The following is an 18,840-nucleotide window of genomic DNA, read 5'->3' as shown; positions in this document are numbered from 1 at the left end:
AAATTTGTGTTTCTAGCCATGTCTTCTCTTGGTCTGTTTGTTACAAAATTGCCAGGCTTTGCACTGATTTTCAAGGTGTAGCAATCAGGGAGAATGCAGTTTTCTGAAGTGGTACAGATAAATAGGAATCTGTTCAGACACCCTCTGAATCAAGCTCTTACTACTTTCAAAGTGGCCTACTCAACATCTCAACTTGCTAAAAGAGGAATCTGCATATTGTAGTCGTGTGCTGAGAGATCAGTGTTCTTGCTTGGTTTGTTGGGGTTTTTTTCTTTAAATAGGGAAAAAGTAAAATGTGTTGGAAACTTCTCTAACTGGTTACACCAAAACAACAAGTAGAACTAAATATTTAAATGAGTTGTTGATAGCATAGTTATGAAAAAAACCCATACTTTTATAATGTTAGTGGTATATGTCTCATTAAAATTGACAAGAAGTCTTACTCATCAGAAATATGTGATTTTAAAAACATATATTAATATTGAATCATCAAAATTCTTTTGCAAATAATGGGTTACTTTAGTTGAGGACAGAGAGTACGAGCGGTTTTGTTTCATACTGAATTTTTTTTTTCTCTTGGACAAACCAGGCTGGCTGACTGTAGTTGATATTGCAAACAGCGTGAGTCAAGACAAGCCTGAACTGTGTCTGTGACTCATTGCTGCTGACTCCTAGGAAATTCTGTGGATCTGATCTCTTAACAATAAACTACCTACCTACCACAGTTCCTCTAGGGACACTTTTTTAGCTGCACACTTTGCCGAAGCCTAGGTGCAGGTTGTAACTACTTGGAGTTCGTTCTTGCTTGTTTTATAGGGGTGAGGAGTCCAACAGTCAGGCAGAGATCACTACATACCTTGCGTTGATTCCTGCCATGAAGAGCGAGGCTTGAATACAAGGAGCATTTTTGCCTGTGGGGGCTGTGTCCAGCAGTGCCTGTTCTGCGGCGTACTTCCAAGTCTTTATACTGCTTTGCTGGCCTAAAGCAGAGGGTTAGGGCAGGGGGTCTGTTTCGGAAGACCCCCGTCTTCTTTCAAACTGCGGAGGGCCAATACTGCTTGTGCGGCTGAATTATTGAGGCACGTTCTTCTGTGTGCTAGTCTGGCATGTTATAAAAGCTGTCTGTGATCTGTAATCATAGTCTCTGTGCTTGTTTAATCCTCGAGGAACATTAATGCTTCTGCTTACCCTCCTTTGCCTTTCATCCTCCTCCATCCCACCTTGCCAAAAGCATGTGATGTTCCTGAGCTTGTTACAACCTTTCAGTCTTTTTCGGTACCTGGAACATTTCTGGGAACAGGCTTTCCCTCCTCTGAAGGTACACAAATAATATAGTTCTGTCTAGAAGCAGAGGACAGCAGCTTGTCAAACGCGCATGTAGTCACAGCAATGGCAGTTTCTGTGGGCTGGGCTACGCTAATTTGCAAATGACCCGACATTAAACAGTTTGAATAACTTCAAACTGCAGTAGCCTGGTTCTTCAGGATCACCAGTGATTTAACCACACATTTGCTGCTGGCTGGAGCACTTGTTCCATTAACCACTTCAACTGATTAAAGGGGTTTTTAACTCTTGGTACCTTTCATAAGACTGAATTCCAAAGGCTCTTCAGAATGCGGACACATCGCTGTGGCAACAGGTCATGTTCCTCCTCATCTACACAATCTGTAAATCTGAACAGGGATGTTTCTATGGATGTCTGGTGGAGCATCTAGCTAGAAGCTAGTATGGACTGGGCTCGTGAGACCTCGTGAGACGAGCAAACCAAAGTTCTTCAAAATGAATGTAAACCTCATTTTTCATTGAATTTAACATACCCAAATGAGGAAGGAGAGGCATTGAGTGTTGAGGGTGGGGCAAAGGCCAGAAATAAAACTCCCATCACCCTGTGATGGGGAATGCAACTGGACAGGAAAACTTGACCACCTACCAACAGTTTTGAACCACAAAGCTCATCGCTTCCAGCTGGGGCCTATGTCAGCGGCAGGGCACCGTTGTGTTTGCCTGCTTCCCTAGCCCGTAAGCAACTCTCTCATAGTTTAAGCTGACGGTACTTCTTGGCAAAGCTGGTATGCTAAACTGACTTTTTTTTTCTTCCAACCTACCTTGAAAATCCCATCCTCCTAAGTAATTACCTGTATTTGTTGAGAAAAATTGCAGTGGAGAAAAGGCTTGTTAGTTTATGGGATAAGAGGGGATAAAACAGGTCTCGCAATCCTCGTTCCTTTTGTGTGCACTGGAAAGCTCTTGGCAGAAAGATAGCTGGATTTCCGGTGCAGCAGGGAACCACACTGGCTTCTATTGAAATAATTGGGCAGATGCTACAGAAGATTATGCAATAAAACCTATATGTTACTTTTAAGTGGCTGGGTTTGTGATAATTGCTGTAGGACCATCTATTAGGTAAATAATTAGTCTTTCCAGATAAGAAGTAGGATACAGTATACATTGGAGAGATTTATGAGACCTAAAAGGTAACATGTGCATATATTAGCAGCTGTTTACAGCACTAATTTGTGTGTTTCATTTCATTCCTGAATTTTATTTCAAAAGCTTCAGACAATGCAGGATTGAGAATACAGTGGCTGAAAGCAGAGCAACTGAGAAATGTATTTGAAAAGGCTGCATATGATATCCATTCCTTTTACACGGAATATTTCCTTTATGACCTCCTCCTGCTTTGTATTTAACATTTCAAAGAACTTTGGGGGACTGTCAGTAGGCTGTGTCTTCATGAAGCCAGTAGCCAAGGATTTAAAGTATTGTCACTGCTGGCCTGAAGCTGAAAACTGCAGGCGGTTTTAATCTCAGGGGGTGTGTGTGGTGTGTTTAAACCCAACCTTTTGTGTTCAGATTAGGAGTGCAAGAGGACAGACTTAAGGGGTGTTAGTGAGAGTTTTTCCTCTGGCAGCTCAGTAATAGCATCAGGCTTTGGAAATACTTTTTTTCAGTTCTTTGTTATTTCAGTAATTACTATGTGGTGGGTAGAAATCCATAGGGTTTGTGTTTTTTTAAGTACCACAGCAATGACACGAGGATGTGGGCAATAAAAAGTAGTACTTGTTTTTATAACTTTTTACTCCTTGGACGACTGAGGGCACTTAAATGCCTTCTCGGATAGTCTATCATTTTTTTAGTCTTGGATATCTGTGTTTATTTTGTCTTGGTTCCATCAGCTGGGATAATACTAAGATCCATCTTTGGAGAGGAAGAAAAAAACCCAACGATTTGACACTGTGTGGTGGGTTGACCCTGGCTGGGGGCCAGGTGCCCATCAGAGCCGCTCTATCATTCCCCTCCTTCACTAGACAGGGGACAAAAAGTATAACAAAGAGCTTGTGGATCGAGATAAGGACAGGGAGAGATCACTCGCTAATTATCGTCACGAGCAAAACAGACCGAACTTAGAGAGGGAATTCATCTGATTTATTACTAAGCAAACCAGAGTAGAGGAATGAGAAATAAAATCAAATCTTAAAACACCTCCCCCCACCCCTCCCATCTTCCCAGGCTCAACTTCACTCCCGGGTTCAACCTCCTCCTCCCGCCTCAGCGGCACAGGGGGACGGGGAATGGGGGTTATGGTCAGTTCATCTCACGGTGTTTCTGCCACTTCATCATCCTCAGGGGGAGGACTCCTCTCATCGTTCCCCTGCTCCAGCATGGAGTCCCTCTCACGGGCTGCAGTTCCTCACCAGCTGCTCCAGCATGGGTCCCTTCCACAGGGTGCAGTCCTTCAGGAGCAGACTGCTCCAGTGTGGGTCCCCCACAGGGTCACAAGTCCTGCCAGCAAACCTGCCCTGGCATGGGCTCCTCTCCACAGGGCCACAGGTCCTGCCAGGAGCTTGCTCCAGCGTGGGCTTCCCACAGGGTCACAGCCTCCTTCAGGTGCCTCCACCTGCTCTAGCGTGGGGTCCTCCATGGGCTGCAGGTGGAATCTCTACACCCCCTTATCCTTCCTCCATGGGCTGCAGGGGGACAGCCTGCTTCACCGTGGTCTTCTCCATGGGCTGCAGGGGGATCTCTGCTCCGGCACCTGGAGCTCCTCCTCCCCCTCCATCTGCACTGACCTTGGTGTCTGCAGAGTTTCTTACATCTTCTCACTCCTCTCTCTGGCTGCAAAAGCTCTCTCTCTCTAAGTGTTTTTCTTCTTCTTAAATATGTTATCACAGAGGCGCTGATTGGCTTGGCCTTGGCCAGCGGCGGGCCTGTCTTGGAGCTGGCTGGCATTGGCTCTATCAGACACAGGGGAAGCTTCTAGCAGCTTCTCACAGAAGCCACCCCTGTAGCCCCCCCGCTACCAAAACCTTGCCATGCAAACCCAACACACACTGGCATCATGGTCTGACAAATCTGAAATCTGCCAGTTGTAAAGACAGATTGCCTGATCTACCTTATGCTGTCTGGGAGATGGAAAGGTTCCCAAACATCTCCCAGAGCAAGAAAAAGATCAAAGGCAAGTCACTGAGCACTTGCATGTGGAGTTTCTTGTACTTTCTGTTAGAATGCAAGAAATACTTGTCCGGAGTATTTGTTGAGTCCTGGAATAGCTGGGGGTAAAAAGCACTTGAAATTTTTAGGTATGGAAACACGGTGACTCCTCACAAGAGTTTCTGAGATGAGCACCATAACTAGTAAGATTTACCACAGTTGGCTTGTGAAGGTGTTGAGTTCAGCTCAATAGTGATCGGTTTTAATGAAGACTACAGACTTTCTAGCTCTTCATTTTGTACATGATTCTTTCAAATGGAATTCTAATGCTAGGAAATTTCACTTTCATGTAAATTGTCTCACTTCAGATGTTTGCTTCTTCTGAAAAAGATCTTTTTAGATTTCTAAAAGTATTAAGTATAAGTGGTTCTCTATGCCTCACAAAAATTCATTATAATATGAAAAGCATTTTGAAAGAAACCTTATCCTATGCCAGTGCCATTCACATGTTTTAAAGGATATAAGTACGTTTTTGTGGTGGGAGTGAGGAGTATGCTTTTCAGAACTAGAGAGGGGGTTTTTTCTTTATTTTTCCAATTTGATTTTAGTTTACTTTTCTTAATTTCACTATTTCCATTTCGTTATTGCAATGATATTCTTCTGTAATAAGGGATGTTTTCCTTCATAACATGTACATGTTTCATTTGTTCTCAGCCTTGACTCTGGTGCTGAAAAATTCACACCAGAGACTGCTTTTATATCCAGTGTGATGCTCAAGTGCTATGTTAGAAGCATTTCACTAACGTGAGGCTTTGGGTGCTCCTCCCTTCTGTTTAGCTCCACAGAGGAGTTAAAGATCTTTTCTGACCTTCAGAAAATCTGGGAGGTAATGGTGCTCTGCTGGATTTAAGTCCCTTTTTGTATTTAAAAACAAATTAATTAGTAACAAAACAACTGACAGCCACTCAGTAATATAGAAAGATATATAGAAAAAAGTAGTAGAGCTCCCTGTGATTGGTACATTTGCTTTAACAGATTGCACTGTTATGTAGGGCATCACTTAGTAAGACAAAAATTATTTTGTTTGACTAGTCCCCAGCTGAAGAATGCAACTTTCTTACAAGGTGATTGGAGAAGTTTGAGACCCAATGCTATAAAATGTTTTTTTCTTGTTCCTCTACTAGAATACAAAAATCTCTGCACTCAGGAGAAATGCTCAGAACAGCTTCTACAGAGAGGCAAGTGCAAGTGGTGCCTGCATAAACCTTCATCTGAACAGGGCAATGGGAAATTGTCTCTGGGTGCACACAGGTGGGTAATGTCAGAGCTTCAAAGGCCAAGGGGAGGATGGCAACAAGCCGTGGTAATCAGGAATAGGCAAGGCAGCTGTCCCAGGAGTGGAGTCTTCCTTCTGACGGGCACTCCTGTGGCATCAGAAGAGACCAGAGGAGCTCCAGGGTCCCACTGAAAACCAATGACTAAAGAGTACATGGGAACAAACTGACCCTGCAACACTGCGGTCTGGTCCACAGTCCACAGAATTGCAGGCTGATAGTTTTGCATTGATTTTCCAGAAGTCTTTGGTCAGGCATGTGTTGAGTCACCTAATTTCTGCCTGCGTTTATGATTCCTCTCTAGAGCTTCTTCCTGCCCAAATACTAGTATATGCCAATGAGACAGCCTCTGAATCTAAGACTATAATAAAATATCCAAGAAGTAATTGAATTACTTTTCTGTGAGGTGATGAACCAGTGCTTTTTCACTCTTGGGTTTGTCTCTTGCTTTCATTCTTTTCAAACTGATGGGTGGGAACCATACATTTTCAGTGCTAAACCACTATTTTGAAAGCCTGTTTAATATAGGCAGAGCTTCATGCACATATGGAAGTAAATTCATGACAAGAAGTTGTTTACAAAGGGTGGAGTAGCCTATTTTCAAGCCTCCCAACTTTTCTAAGGCTTTTAAGATCTCGGCCTGTTATACATGCTATATATATATAACTCTATAAAATATACTCACTATATTGCACAGCTGTATAAGCAAGAATTTTGAGAGGGAGCTTAGTACTGGGTTGTTCAGCAAATGCTCTGTGGATTTATAGCAGCTGCTGGGATTTAGTTCCCTTGGTATGCTGCTTCGGTTCTTAGGACTGCCCATCAAATATGTTCATTGTCCCATTTGCAAACACGCCTGCGGTGCTTTGTTCAGTTTTGTGTATGGTCAGTGATTCTTCTAGACAAGAATTTAGCATTTAAAACTAATATACGGATAAATAATAGCCATGCAACATGCAAAAAGTGCCCACTTGCTATAGCCAATGACTTTCTTTTCTTTCTCAATGGGTTTTTCCTTTAAAGGTACTGACCTGACATGCAGAATCTGCTCGTTGTTTGTGTTGCTGCAGCACCCAGGAGCCTCATGAGAGCCCAAGGTCTGCTCATTCTAGGTGTTGTCTTTGCAATATCATGAGGTGTTACATGAGCATAAAGCAGAAACACAGGCTCTGTGGAGGAATGGGAAGAGGCGCAGAGATGTGTGAATTAGTCTTTAAAAACATAATCTGTAATGGCTTTTACTGCTGGTAGGCTTTATATTGGAAACTTAACTTCTTGCTCTCTATTTTTTCAACTCCCAAAGCAGAAGGATAGGCTGTCTTTCTAACTTACAGTACAGCTGGCCCCCATATATCAGTATGTTACTTAAATACCAGGGTACTAATGATATGTGACACCAGTGGAAAACAAGAAAGTTGAGGCCAACATTTTTGCCACATCTTTTACTACTATATCCTTTGGAAGAGCAGCCAGTGAATGAATTGAGTTGCTGTAACCCCACTTCTCCGAGTTTTTGAATTCTATTATATATGAGAGGTTTAATAAATGCTTGACTGTGTGAAAATCTGTGCGGGATTCATGGCTTGCCTCCCTCTCCGGTTAGTTTTGTACACTGAGGAGTTACAAGCCCATCTTCCATCCGTTTTAACTAACTCGCTTTGAGTCAGTGATAACAGGAGAGGAAAAGCATGCGTCAAAGCGAAGGCTGTATCCTACAGCCTGTGCTCCTTTTGGTACGCTGGTACGTTTTTAGGTAGTCTTGGGTACCCAGATTTGAAACCCTTCTGCATCAATTGTCTTCTGTGCAGAGGAAGCACAAATTCAATCAGAAGGTCTGGCATGAGACAAAACAGGGGAGCCTTTCTTCTCATAACGGAGGCAGGTTTTTCTTAAAAGTCATGCAAGTTAAAATAAATACCACAGCGCATAAGCCAGCACACAGAAAAATGAATCGGTGAGCTACAGCATGTGCGCAGCAGCAGTACTGCATTCCTGTCATCACACATTCCCAAAGCGTAACAGTGAGAGAAATATGATCCGAAACTGGTTTAAGAGGTGCTGTAATTAAGCCAGGATTACTACCATAGTATAACACAACCTGATAGCGTTCTGGAGTTAGACTGAAGACTTGCTTGTGATAAGCTCGGAAACATTTACTTTTTTTTGTATTTGGAAGTTTTTTCACTTGCACCTTTGGCCTTGGGATTTTTTCTTTCTCTTTTTGGTGGAGTTTCTCAAATGCTGTCTCCAAGGAGAGAGGGTTGTCTGAGCAAGCCCAACGTTTTCCTCACCACTAAACCCGTTAAGTGAGACTGCCTTATTTTGTGACCTGGACCACAAGCATAGATTACAAGTACTTGGCTTCTCTTGTGTATTTGAGTAACAACAAGTGCTAGTGAGAGGTGACAAATTAATGGTGTTAGTGTCAGAAGTCTAAGGGCTGCTGTGAAAGAGGATGTGCTGCATCATGAGTTTTCTGGTTTGTTTTTGCCAGTAAATCTGATTACAAAGACCTGGAAGGGAAAACTAGTACTTCCTACAGCCAAAGACAGTTGCAGTCTGTTGCCAGACCTCCTTAACCAGTAAGGGATTGCACAAAACCACCTTTTTTAGAGTCCGAGTTCTGCACATTTGTTAGTATAGAGACACAGGAATCCATGCATGAAAATGGTGAGTCTTTGCAGTGGACAGTTCTCCCCCTTCATGGATTTATTAATATTAGAAATGCAGGTAATGTATTTTCTCAGGAAGGCTATTATGACGAGCTGTAGATCTAATAAAGCCACATATCACCAAGGCCTGTGATGTTATCCCCGAGTTTGGTGGTTTCCCTGGTTCTGTTTTCAGGCCACAAGATGACCCTCTGCTCCCTGTTTTACCTGGCTGCCCGTGACTGTGGCCTTCGTTAGGGCAAAGCCTCCCCTGTGTCCCAGTAATACCAACGCTATTCGTAGTCTTTGTTTCTGAAGCTGGGGACCAGGAAAGGACCCTTATCATAGACCTGCAGAGAGTGAAGCCACAAGGCTTTGTGCCGAGCACTTGGCGTCTTGACAGCGTTGGTTCTTCTGGTGGTGTTGGGTGCTTGTCAGACACCAGCTCAGCTGACAGTAATAAAGCGAAGCCATTTTAATTTCCTCCCTGTGAGGCAGTCCGTTGACTATGTGCAACAGGCATGGTAGCGACAGGGTAAGGGAGAACCCAGGCTTTGCATGCATAGTTTGAGAGATGATGATTTTAGAGGTGTAGCTTGTCTTAGCAAAGAGGAGGACTGCTTTCCTCCTTGCGTGTCCTATTATTTTGCTATTTTTATTTGGCTTGCATGCTTATTTCATTTGAAAACCTCATGCCGTCAGTCCCCGAGCCAGTCAAGCTGAGGTGGTGACACCAGCCCACCCTGCTACTGAAGCCTGCTGCTCTCCCCTACGGAAACTTGTTTGTCATCGGGAGGGAGAAAGAAGTAGCCCCCACTGAAACTTGAAATACCACATTACATGAGAGCAATTACCACATATGCACACGTGCACAAGCATACATATATGCATGCAGAGAAATATATATACCTATAGATATATACAGCTCACCATATTGTACCCTGCTACATCTTTTTCAATTGAGGAAAAATAAGCCTATGCAATGGAAGCTGGGACCCTCGAGTTTTAACACTGTATTTGCCACTGATTTCCTACACTCTTCTGGGCCAGTAATACCCTTTTCTTTTTGCCATTTTCCATCTATAAAATGGGAACAGACCTGCTTAGCAACTAATAAGTGAGTGGTTATGAAGATCAAATGCAATAGATATCCTTAGTAATATTTGTTTTCTCACTTTTTAAAAAGGTAACAGAGAAGGTTTTCAGAAGCTAAGCTTTTGAATTGCTTCTCCAAAAGCCTTTGGGCTCCTTATGAATTTGGACTGAAGTAGGGTTGTGACTGAAAGCTTGAACATGTAAGAATCCTTTGCAATGTCTTATATGTACCTAAGCCTCTTTTCTGAAATCCATAACGTTAAAACAGTGCCTTGGAAATGGCTACTATTATGTTGCCAATTCCTGATAAGGAATTATTAGGTTAAAAAGGAGGCAGGATGCCTATTTTTGGTTTAGTTCAGACTTTTTTCCCTAAGATCTACATGGTCTGTTCATCCAAGCCTCACCTCTCCTTCTAGTAATTCAAGAAAAAGATGGTACCTGTTGAACTTTAATGATAAAAATAAATGTTTTATCTGGTTTTCAACAAAAAGCTTCTGAATTAATGCTTTCCTTTAGTTAAAAAAAATGCTGGGGGTGAATACAAAAAAAACCCCAAACCAACACCAAAAAGCTTTGAAACCATCTCCTTTTCCTCTTCACCATTGATAGCAAGTCATCAGATTCCCATCAGTTCAGTTCCTGCTTGAAGAAGGACTTTCCCTTGTTCCCAGCAAGCTCCATCAGACTTTTTCCATATTTCTTTTTACAATTAGGCAAAACTTTACCAATGTGTCACAGGTAGGCAAAAATATTTGTCAATTAAAGCAGAATTTCCAACAGTTTCAGCCAAAGAAAATTATGATCCTCCTCACCCCTGTTGGAACAGTTGGATTCACCAGTATATTTTTATTTATTTATGTATTTATTTATAAATTTATTTATTTTTATTTCAAACCATGCTTAGAAGGGTACTGTTCAGCAAGCAGACAGCCATTTGTAGCTGGGAACTCTTCTTTCCCTACCCTGCTGTAGCATATCCATATGAATCCAGACATTTATTTTCTTTTATTAAAAAAAAAAAAGTAATTTAAAATGTCTAAGAATAAAATGTTGTGGGGTTTGGGTTTTTTTTTTCCCAAAGCCCTCAAATTTTAGCTTTCAATTCATCTGAAGAAAATGATTTTATTTCAGTTTGGCCACCAAAGCAAAAAATCAATTACACTCACAGTTCTAGCTCTATTTCCAAAGAAAACAACCAAAACTTAAACTTGGTCTTTAATTATATATTTGATTCATCCCAGCAACAACACTTGACTTCAAACAATGCGAGAGCAGGAGGAAACTTGCTCTGAATTCCTGTCTTCAAAGGGAAGAAGTCTTTCAGATACCATGTCAGAAAACTTTCAGCTGAAACCAAAAAAGATAACTGTGAGAGGACTGAATACAAGGAGTTTTAGCTGACCACAGGAAAAATGTCTCGGTACCAAGAGGAGGCCTCCAAAATTGTTTTTAAACAAATCTTCCCACATTTGGGAAGGGAAATTTGACTTTGCTAAGATATATTTCTCTTTCTCTGCCTCTCCATTTTAATATGAAAATAACTTCTCATTGTTGTAGGAGCAAATTATTTGCTCAAAATTATCACACAATGAAAATGCATCCTGTTATCTGTGCCCAAAACTATAAACCAGTCTGATTCCTACAATCAATAAATAGAAGATACCATGTGTTAATCATATGGACTGTATTACTCTCATGACAATTCCTGCAATCAATTTTATCAGTTTAAATAAATTAAAACTACTTGAAAGACTTCTGTGCACTGTCACCAGTTTGTTAGTGCATAGCAAATTGTTCAAAAAGAATTGGGATATGTGTGCTTTATTGGACAGTTGCAGAGCTATCCCCTGGTTTTTGATCTGGCACTTGTTAGACTAGCTCTGAAACTAGGCTCAAATATTTTTAGTTGGGAATAATTATGCAGAAAGCCAGCATAAGGATCACTGTGGTCTTGTTTGTTCCCCCCCCCCCCCCGCTTTGTTCTGTCTTTCTACTTCTTGACCTCATTTTTCCTCCTCATTGCTTATTCCTATTTGTGTCTTGTCTCAGATTATGCCTCTTGTTCTCATGTCTTTTTTAATGGAACAGATTGATATCTAGGGCTATGTCTAGACTAGGAGAAAGGCTGAGTTTAGTTCAGCTGCAGGTTGAAGTTAGCTGGCCAGATATATTCAACCACTTCTTGACAGCTGGAATTGCACAGGCATCGTTCATTCAACTTTCAGACAGCAGAATGAGAGTTTACGCTCCTGGCTAGAATTTAATTTGCTTTTACATCTGGTAAAATGGGTAGGTTTTTTTAGGTTTGACTTAGCTATGTAGTGCTAGTCAATCTATTGCAACCTCAGCCTTCAATGAGAAAAGTTGAACGATTCCAGAAGTTCTCCTTACGGTTTTTCTCGTCTGAGGGTGAAAACATGCTCTATTATAAGCTTTGCGTAGGTTGATGAGTAAATTGCTAGATGAGTAAGTTGCATGATGGAAAATATCTTACATTTTCATTACTGGAGCTCTAGGCCATTTCTTTTGCTCATCTTATTTTTTCCCTTTGCTACCCATATACAAAGTATCAATGAAAAAAAGTCATTCCCTGATGGCTTTTCACACGGCTGGCTGGAGATGAGGCTGAACGAGAAAGGACCCTGTAGTATTTATTTTTCAACATTCTTGCTGGGTTTCATTCACATAATTTCTACTTGTGTGAAAAGGGCAGCTGCGTATGAAACCCTGAATGATTCTTCAGTGCATGTTGTGCCCACGGTAGCAGAGCCGGGCGAGCTGAGGTGGGTTCTGAAGTGACTAACCCAAAGCAGCGCGGCAAGGCAGCAAAGGGATAACGTCTCAAGGTCCGTTGGCTTTGATGTTCAATTCATTCACTGACGGTCATCCTTTTACTGGTTCACCACTACTGAAAATTTTCAGTTACTGATAAAATTAGCCCTCTGATTTTCCATGCTCTTAGAAATGTGACACAACCCACTGTAAGAAAGGTTAAAATAATTATAAAAATGTAAATGTAAGTAATTTATTGGCAACATTTTCAAATCCCTGCATTGCAGTTGCCTCCAACGGGTAACGCTGGCACCACCTGACGTCAGGCGTGCTCAGAGCTGTCTTATAGAGGAGGAACTAAGTCTGTTCACGCAGTTTTGGTTACCCCGAGTTTGTAAACCTCTGCTGCCCTGGCTGCCTGGCCCGGTTCAAGATGGCGCCCTGGGCGCAGACACGGACGCCACTGGGGTGAGAAGCTGGGCAGCCTCCTTCCCACGGGCGAGGTGGGTAGGCCACGTGTCCTGGATATCCTTGTGGGGTGCTATTTTTTTTTTAACATGGTGATGTGACTGACCAGGCCTCCCAGGGGACAGTCAGGAAGCGGCAGATCTTCAGGCGCTGAGGGAGAAACAAGGCGCCGCTGAGGGAGGATGCGTGGGTGAACCCCGCATGCTCCACGCAGCGGTGCCCTGGGCATACAGATCTCTCCCGGCGCCCATCCCTCCGCTATATCCGAGGTTGTCCCGGGGCGGGAGCGGTGCCCGAAGAGGCCGGCAGACGAGGCCCGCCGGGCCCTGCCGCCGTGGCCGCCCTGCCCTTCCCCTCCTTCCCACCGCTCGGGGCGGTGCGCGCCGCTGCCCCCTCCCCATTCGGCTGCCGCGGGCGGCGCCCGGAGCCCAGCGGTGCGGGGTGCCCGGCGCTGCATACCGCGCTCAGCGCCCCCCTCCCCGGGCACGGCCCGGCCCCGACGCTCCCCCGCAAGAGCCACCGCCAGGGAGGAAGGAAAGGAGGGAAAGGAGGCGGAGCGGGAGGGGGCGGGGCCCCCCGCGGTGCACGGGGCTTTGTACGCGGCTGCCTGCGAGCCGGCCCGAACCTCGGCCGGTGCCGATACGGGGGAGCACAGAGCTCGGCGGGACCCGCAGGCCGCGCCGGGACTAGCATGAGCCCGGGCGGCGGCGCGGCGCCCAGCGCTCCAGCAGCAGCTGCTCGCGGCGCGGCGGGGCGGAGAGCGGGCGGTGGGCAGGCGGGCGGGCCGGGCAGTGGCCTCCCCGGCGGCCTCGCCCCCCGCGCCGGCCGCCCCTAGCGTGGAGCCGGCGGCGGTCCAGCCCCGGGGACAGGCGGGCGGGGGTCGGGGTCGGCCATGGCGAGGCGCGACGCTGCCGGGGGCCGCGGGCCGCTGCCGGCTGCCCGGGCGCCGTGAGCCTGAGGGGGGCGGCGGCGGCGCGGGGGTCGCGGCTGCTTCCGCCGGTCCCACGGCCGGGAGGGGCGCCTGCGGGCCCTCCCTCCTTCTCCTCTCCTCCTCCTCCTCCTCCTCCCCTCGCTGCTCCTCCCGCCGCGCCGGGAGCTGCCGCCTGCCTCCCCAGCGCCGGGCGCGCCGCGGTCGGGGTCGCAACCGGCGGCCGCGGGTTTTTCCTCATTTGTTTGGGCCTTTTGTGTGGCGGCTCACAGTTGGCTAAGCACGGCCGGGCTGAATCGGGCCATTGTTCGGGACCCCCGAGCTCCCACGCTGCACATCTCTCTTCCCCATCCCCCCCCCGTCCTCTCCGCGGCCCCCCCCCCCATTTTTTTGCCTGAGAAGCCACATAACGTGCCTTTTCTCCACGCGAATCTGGGAGCTGTAAGCCGGACCGATTGCAAATGAAGTGTAATGCATTGTGGGACGTGTGTAAAATTGGATCATTCGAGGGGAAGAAAAAAAAAAAAGGAAGGGACCTGCGGCTGGCGCCCTAGAAGAGGTAGCGGCGAGATGCGAGCAGGTTGTGCCCCGGCGGTACCCGCGCTAGGCTGATGCCAGGCAGCGCGCATCCGGCGAGCCGCAAGGCCTGACCCATGCTGCGGCAGGAGGATTAGGCTCGGGCATCCTCAGGATGAAGAAGACACGGAGTACGACCTTGCGGCGGGCCTGGCCTAGCTCCGACTTCTCCGACCGGGCCTCAGACCGTATGAGGTCCCGCAGCGAGAAGGACTACCGGCTGCACAAACACTTCCCACCAGCTTTTATTTCCCAGGCATCACGGGGCTACATGACATCAGGTTTGTAACATAATTTGTGGGTGCGAGAGCGCTTTATTGCGAGGCTGGTGCGGGATGTGTGTGTCGCTCTGGGAAGGCTGTGTCGCTGGGTATGGAGGGGAGCCTGCAACCGGGAGCATAAGTTTTTATGAATAATGCAAAAAAAAAAAATAGCATACATCCACCATTTTGTACCTCCGCAAGATTCACAGCAGGGCCCTTGCAATATGGTGTTTAATATCTATTAGTCGAGTGAAATAAATGCACGAGAGAAACGGTCGCGCGTGTCTCTGTTGTGGAAGGGCAGATAAAAATGACTGAGTGCACAGAGCATGGAGCCCTTTGCTCCTTTTGTGCAGAAAAGCATGCGCTGGATATTTACAGCTGCCCCAAGCATTCCCCTTTTAATGCAGTTAACTCTAGTTAACTCATTGGGCTTTCATGTTTTTCCATTTTGGAAAGGAAAAGGATCACCTGTGATTGCAAATGCTCTTGCCTTGTTACAGGCTTTCTGGGTTTCAGCTGCCTATTTCTGCAATGGCAAAGCATGCTTTGGTGAAAATGACTGTAAACACATTTGCATTCATTATTTGAGGCATAAAAGGAGATCATACCTGTGTATGTGGGGGGAACACACACGTGCATGTATATTCATTTGTCTGTCGATTGGTTTCAAGGGAGGCCGTAGGGAAATAATGGACACTGCACCAACATGTTTGTACATGGGAAAGAGAGAGCGCAAACAAAACAAAAAACAGTGCAGGGAAAGGCAGGCATCGGGGAGAGGCTTGGCCTCTGACAGAGTGCTGGTGCGATTTCAGAAAGCCTCAGTACTATTAATGGAAGCTGCTCCATCCTGAAATGCATCTTAATGGCCTTGGAATTCAGACATTTCATAAACACCCGAAAGAAGACTTGGGAAAATGCTGATGGGGAGGGGGCTGGGGGCAGAAAATCCTGGAAACCTTTGTTGTTCTGCTGCCTGCTTATTGTGATGATTGGACATAACGTTTCATTACTGTGATGGCAAATTCCAATTTATCATGAAGGCACGTTTTCCCTCTAAGGCTCAATTTAGGTTGAGTAGGCAGATTCCTTTAAAGGAGAAAGAGAGAGAGGGAGAAAATGAAGGTATTTATTATGCATTACTGAAAACATTTCAAGCCTTGTGCCCCGTTCCCCCCTATTTCTGCTGCAAAGGTTGAGCCAAAGATTGTGGTTGTTAGTTATGTGCTCACTTTCCTATCTCTGGCCCGAATAAACATATCTCTTCAGTCAGGATTGATTTCTCATGTTTTAAAAATGTCTCATGACTGTTCTTTCTCTAACGCCTGAGCACAAGGGAAATAATATGCATTTTATTGAAATATCTGCCTGTGTAAGAATATTGTGCTATTTTGGCAGTAGCTGCTCTGATTTTTCCCTTTCCTGGGAAGCCACATATTGAGAGGAAATGACAAGGATAATTTATACTTGAACAGCTGAAGAAGAGGAGAATGGTGGTGGTGGAGGGGTTGTTTTGTTTTGTTGGTGCTGCGGGACCTGAAAGCAGCTGGAAAGCCAAATCTGTCTGTACTGCAAAGATTTTTGTTGTTCTGCGTGAACATCCTGATATTCCCCCTGTAAGATACGCTGTGTCAGTTCTATTGAAGTCAGTACTTTAAGGCCTTTCTTTCAGTGTGGAAGCCTGTATTTAAAAGAGAGGGAGCTCACGTGAACGTTTTGCGCCAAGTGGTGTGCTTTTTTGCTTGTTTTTAATTCTTCAGGGAAGCAGTCTGGCTCAGGAAAGCTTTATCTTGGCACGATTGGTACAATTCAACCAGGCGCTCAAACACCAGCAATCTGCAGAATCAGATGTGTCACCCTGCGTTTTTTGGCAGATACCTGTGTCATTGGGGGGCGAGCATAGATTTGTAATCTACTAGAAATGTTTTCAAGTAATATCTGGATCCCCAGAATACCATATTTATACATATACAGTGCAGTGATTTCAACTGCAATAATTGAAGAAGGACAAATGTCATGCTTAGTTTGAGTAATTTGCTAAAGTTGTTGGAGGGAGAATACATTGAAAATTAAAATCAGCAAATGTTTGTTGTTTTTTTAAAAATAACAACTTAGTAGGATTTTAGCTGGAAGTCCAATTGTTTTCTCTTGATGGATAGTTTCCACATTCATTTATTTTTAAAGGATCCTTATCCGCTGCAATCCCAAAACAGTAGTTTTGAGAGGACTGGCTACTGTGTTTAACACTTTTTGCTAGTTGAAGAAGACTCTCTTCCTCACAGGAAATCTATAGGAAGTCTTCTGGCATAAAAGTTGTGGGGATCAGGAATACAAATACATTCTTTGTCACCCGGAATGTTGTAGGGGAGAAAGTGTCCTGAAACACATGGGCTTTTCAGAGGGCTGCATTCTGTTTATCCAACCATTTAACCTCATCACCATTAGCATTGTTGTGTTTCTCTTCTAATTAAATGCCGCATTGTTTGGGGTGAGGGTGGAGGGTGGGAAAAAAACCTTGGGGTTTTGCCTCAATTACTCTGCTTAGGGAAATATGAAAAAGCAGACAGTCAAACGGCCTTCAGTAAGATGCTAAAAAGCTTGAAATGTTAATATTCGAGCACGCCTGAATGAGGCATGGAGAATCGTATATACGTACTTTTCTTTCAGCAGACAGAAATAGTGAGGAATGGCGTTGCGGTCAGTACCGTGGTGAGAAAATACAGTCTCTAAGCAGAACCCTGTTTATAATGAAGGCGCAAACCTCATGCTAGAGTGGTGAAGCACATTGGATTTTAAGCAGCCTTTTCAGTAAAACTGAGTAAGGACCACTTTGATATTTGCTCGATTAGAACAGCATTGGTGGCTGGAAGTCACATTTTCAGTGCTTGGGGAAGAAACTGCCCGTAATTGTAGAAAATTGATGCAGATGTAATTCATCCGAAATTTAAAGATTGTTTGACAGATGAAGGGAGATGGAAGTAAGGAGGAAAAAAAGCAGTGAATTTAGAAACCCACACATTTTTACTGCTGAATAATCTCTCGATACATGGTGTTAAATCGGCTGTACTCCAGGGTTTCTTTAGGCCTCCTAGCAACCACTAGGTTCAAAGGCCATGCAAGGAGTTCATTGTTCATGTGGAATATTAATTTCCCAGTGGAGGACTCACTTGGAGAAAAAACATTGAAAAAGAAAACTACAACAATGTAGAGCTTTGACCTTGCATGAAAAGAGATGTTGAAAAGTTTGAATCCAATAAAATTCATACACCTTACTGAAAAAGGGGAAATGTACTTGAAGCTTTTGATAGATTGCTGCTTAATTGAAGGGGAAATAAAGAAATCATATGAAACTGCCAAGCAGGATAAAACTTACTGAAACTTAGGAAGGCTCCAAAAAATCACACAAAATAATATGTATAGCTTTTGAACTGTTGGAAGCTTGTTTTCTTTTTTTTTCTATCTTCTTTTTTTCCTCCTAAATAACAAAGGCAAATCCTGGATTTTGTTTTAGCGGAGAGAGAAACTACATCCTGTGGTTGACCCAGCCGTTAAATGTTACCAGAACTGAGTAGCGCTCTGGAAAGAAGTAATTTTTTCTGCAGCCTTTCTTGAGCTATTTTAATTGAAGATCTTGGTGTTGGAGGTAATGTGTCAGTTTGAGATGGGGGTGGTGTAGGGTAACAGTCTAGCGCACACACAGCATGAAGGAATGTCTGAAGAGCTTTCTACAATGGTAAAAACTAATTCCAGAGCATGATTACTTGAAAGTTACCTTCTGAAAAGTTTGCAATTACTTTATTGCTCTTTGCTATAAAATTTCCTTGCAGAGGTTTCAGTGCTCCAAAGGTGAAGGGTAAAATTCAGTCTCGGGGTTGCTCTGCTGTTACTGGAGTTTGATTACCAAGTTGAAGCAGAAGGGAAAGGAGAGAAGTATGTGACACTGCCACCCAACTGACAGTATCTGTGTGCAAATTAAAATTTGTATGAGAAAAAGATAGCCTTATTCTCTGTTTCAAGGATGTTTCATGGAAGGTCTAGGACTGCCTCTTCAGCCTCCTTGAACAGCAAGAAGGATCTTGGGAGTAATTTGAGCAAATTTAAGAGTCCTGAGTATTTTTCTCTTTTAAAGCTTGAACCTCTAATGAAAATTAATATTTGGAGATAACCATGTATGATCTGAAGAACGCAGGTTAATGTAATTGAGAAATGACAGATAAACGCAAAGCCTTGAAGCTCGTTCAGTTCTCCTGTCCCTTAATTCAGTTATCTAAAGGAATATGTTCTAGCTTGAAAGTAGCTGTATTGTAATTAATATT

The 18,840-nt window shown here is 44.3% G+C and overlaps 1 protein-coding gene across 4 annotated transcripts in view; it reads left to right on the top strand.

Annotated features, from left to right (window-relative positions):
• Nucleotides 1-18,840, top strand: part of STOX2 (storkhead box 2) — a 155,425-nt gene that overhangs the window by 64,702 nt on the left and 71,883 nt on the right. Inside the window, exon 1 of one of the 4 annotated variants that reach the window (XM_054825062.1) lies at nucleotides 13,215-14,539. The exons of the other annotated variants lie outside the window; for them this stretch is intronic. Within the exon in view, the coding sequence (XP_054681037.1) occupies nucleotides 14,374-14,539 (166 nt within the window). The 5' untranslated portion in view covers nucleotides 13,215-14,373. Of the gene's footprint in view, nucleotides 1-13,214; nucleotides 14,540-18,840 lie in introns of those variants that run through there. 4 annotated transcript variants of the gene reach the window in all.

This window comes from Grus americana, chromosome 4 (genome assembly GCF_028858705.1).
Source record: "Grus americana isolate bGruAme1 chromosome 4, bGruAme1.mat, whole genome shotgun sequence".
In the NCBI taxonomy this organism is placed as follows: Eukaryota; Metazoa; Chordata; class Aves; order Gruiformes; family Gruidae; genus Grus; species Grus americana.
The sequence above is the reverse complement of the archived record's forward strand: the minus strand, read 5'-3'. Positions and strand labels throughout refer to the sequence as shown.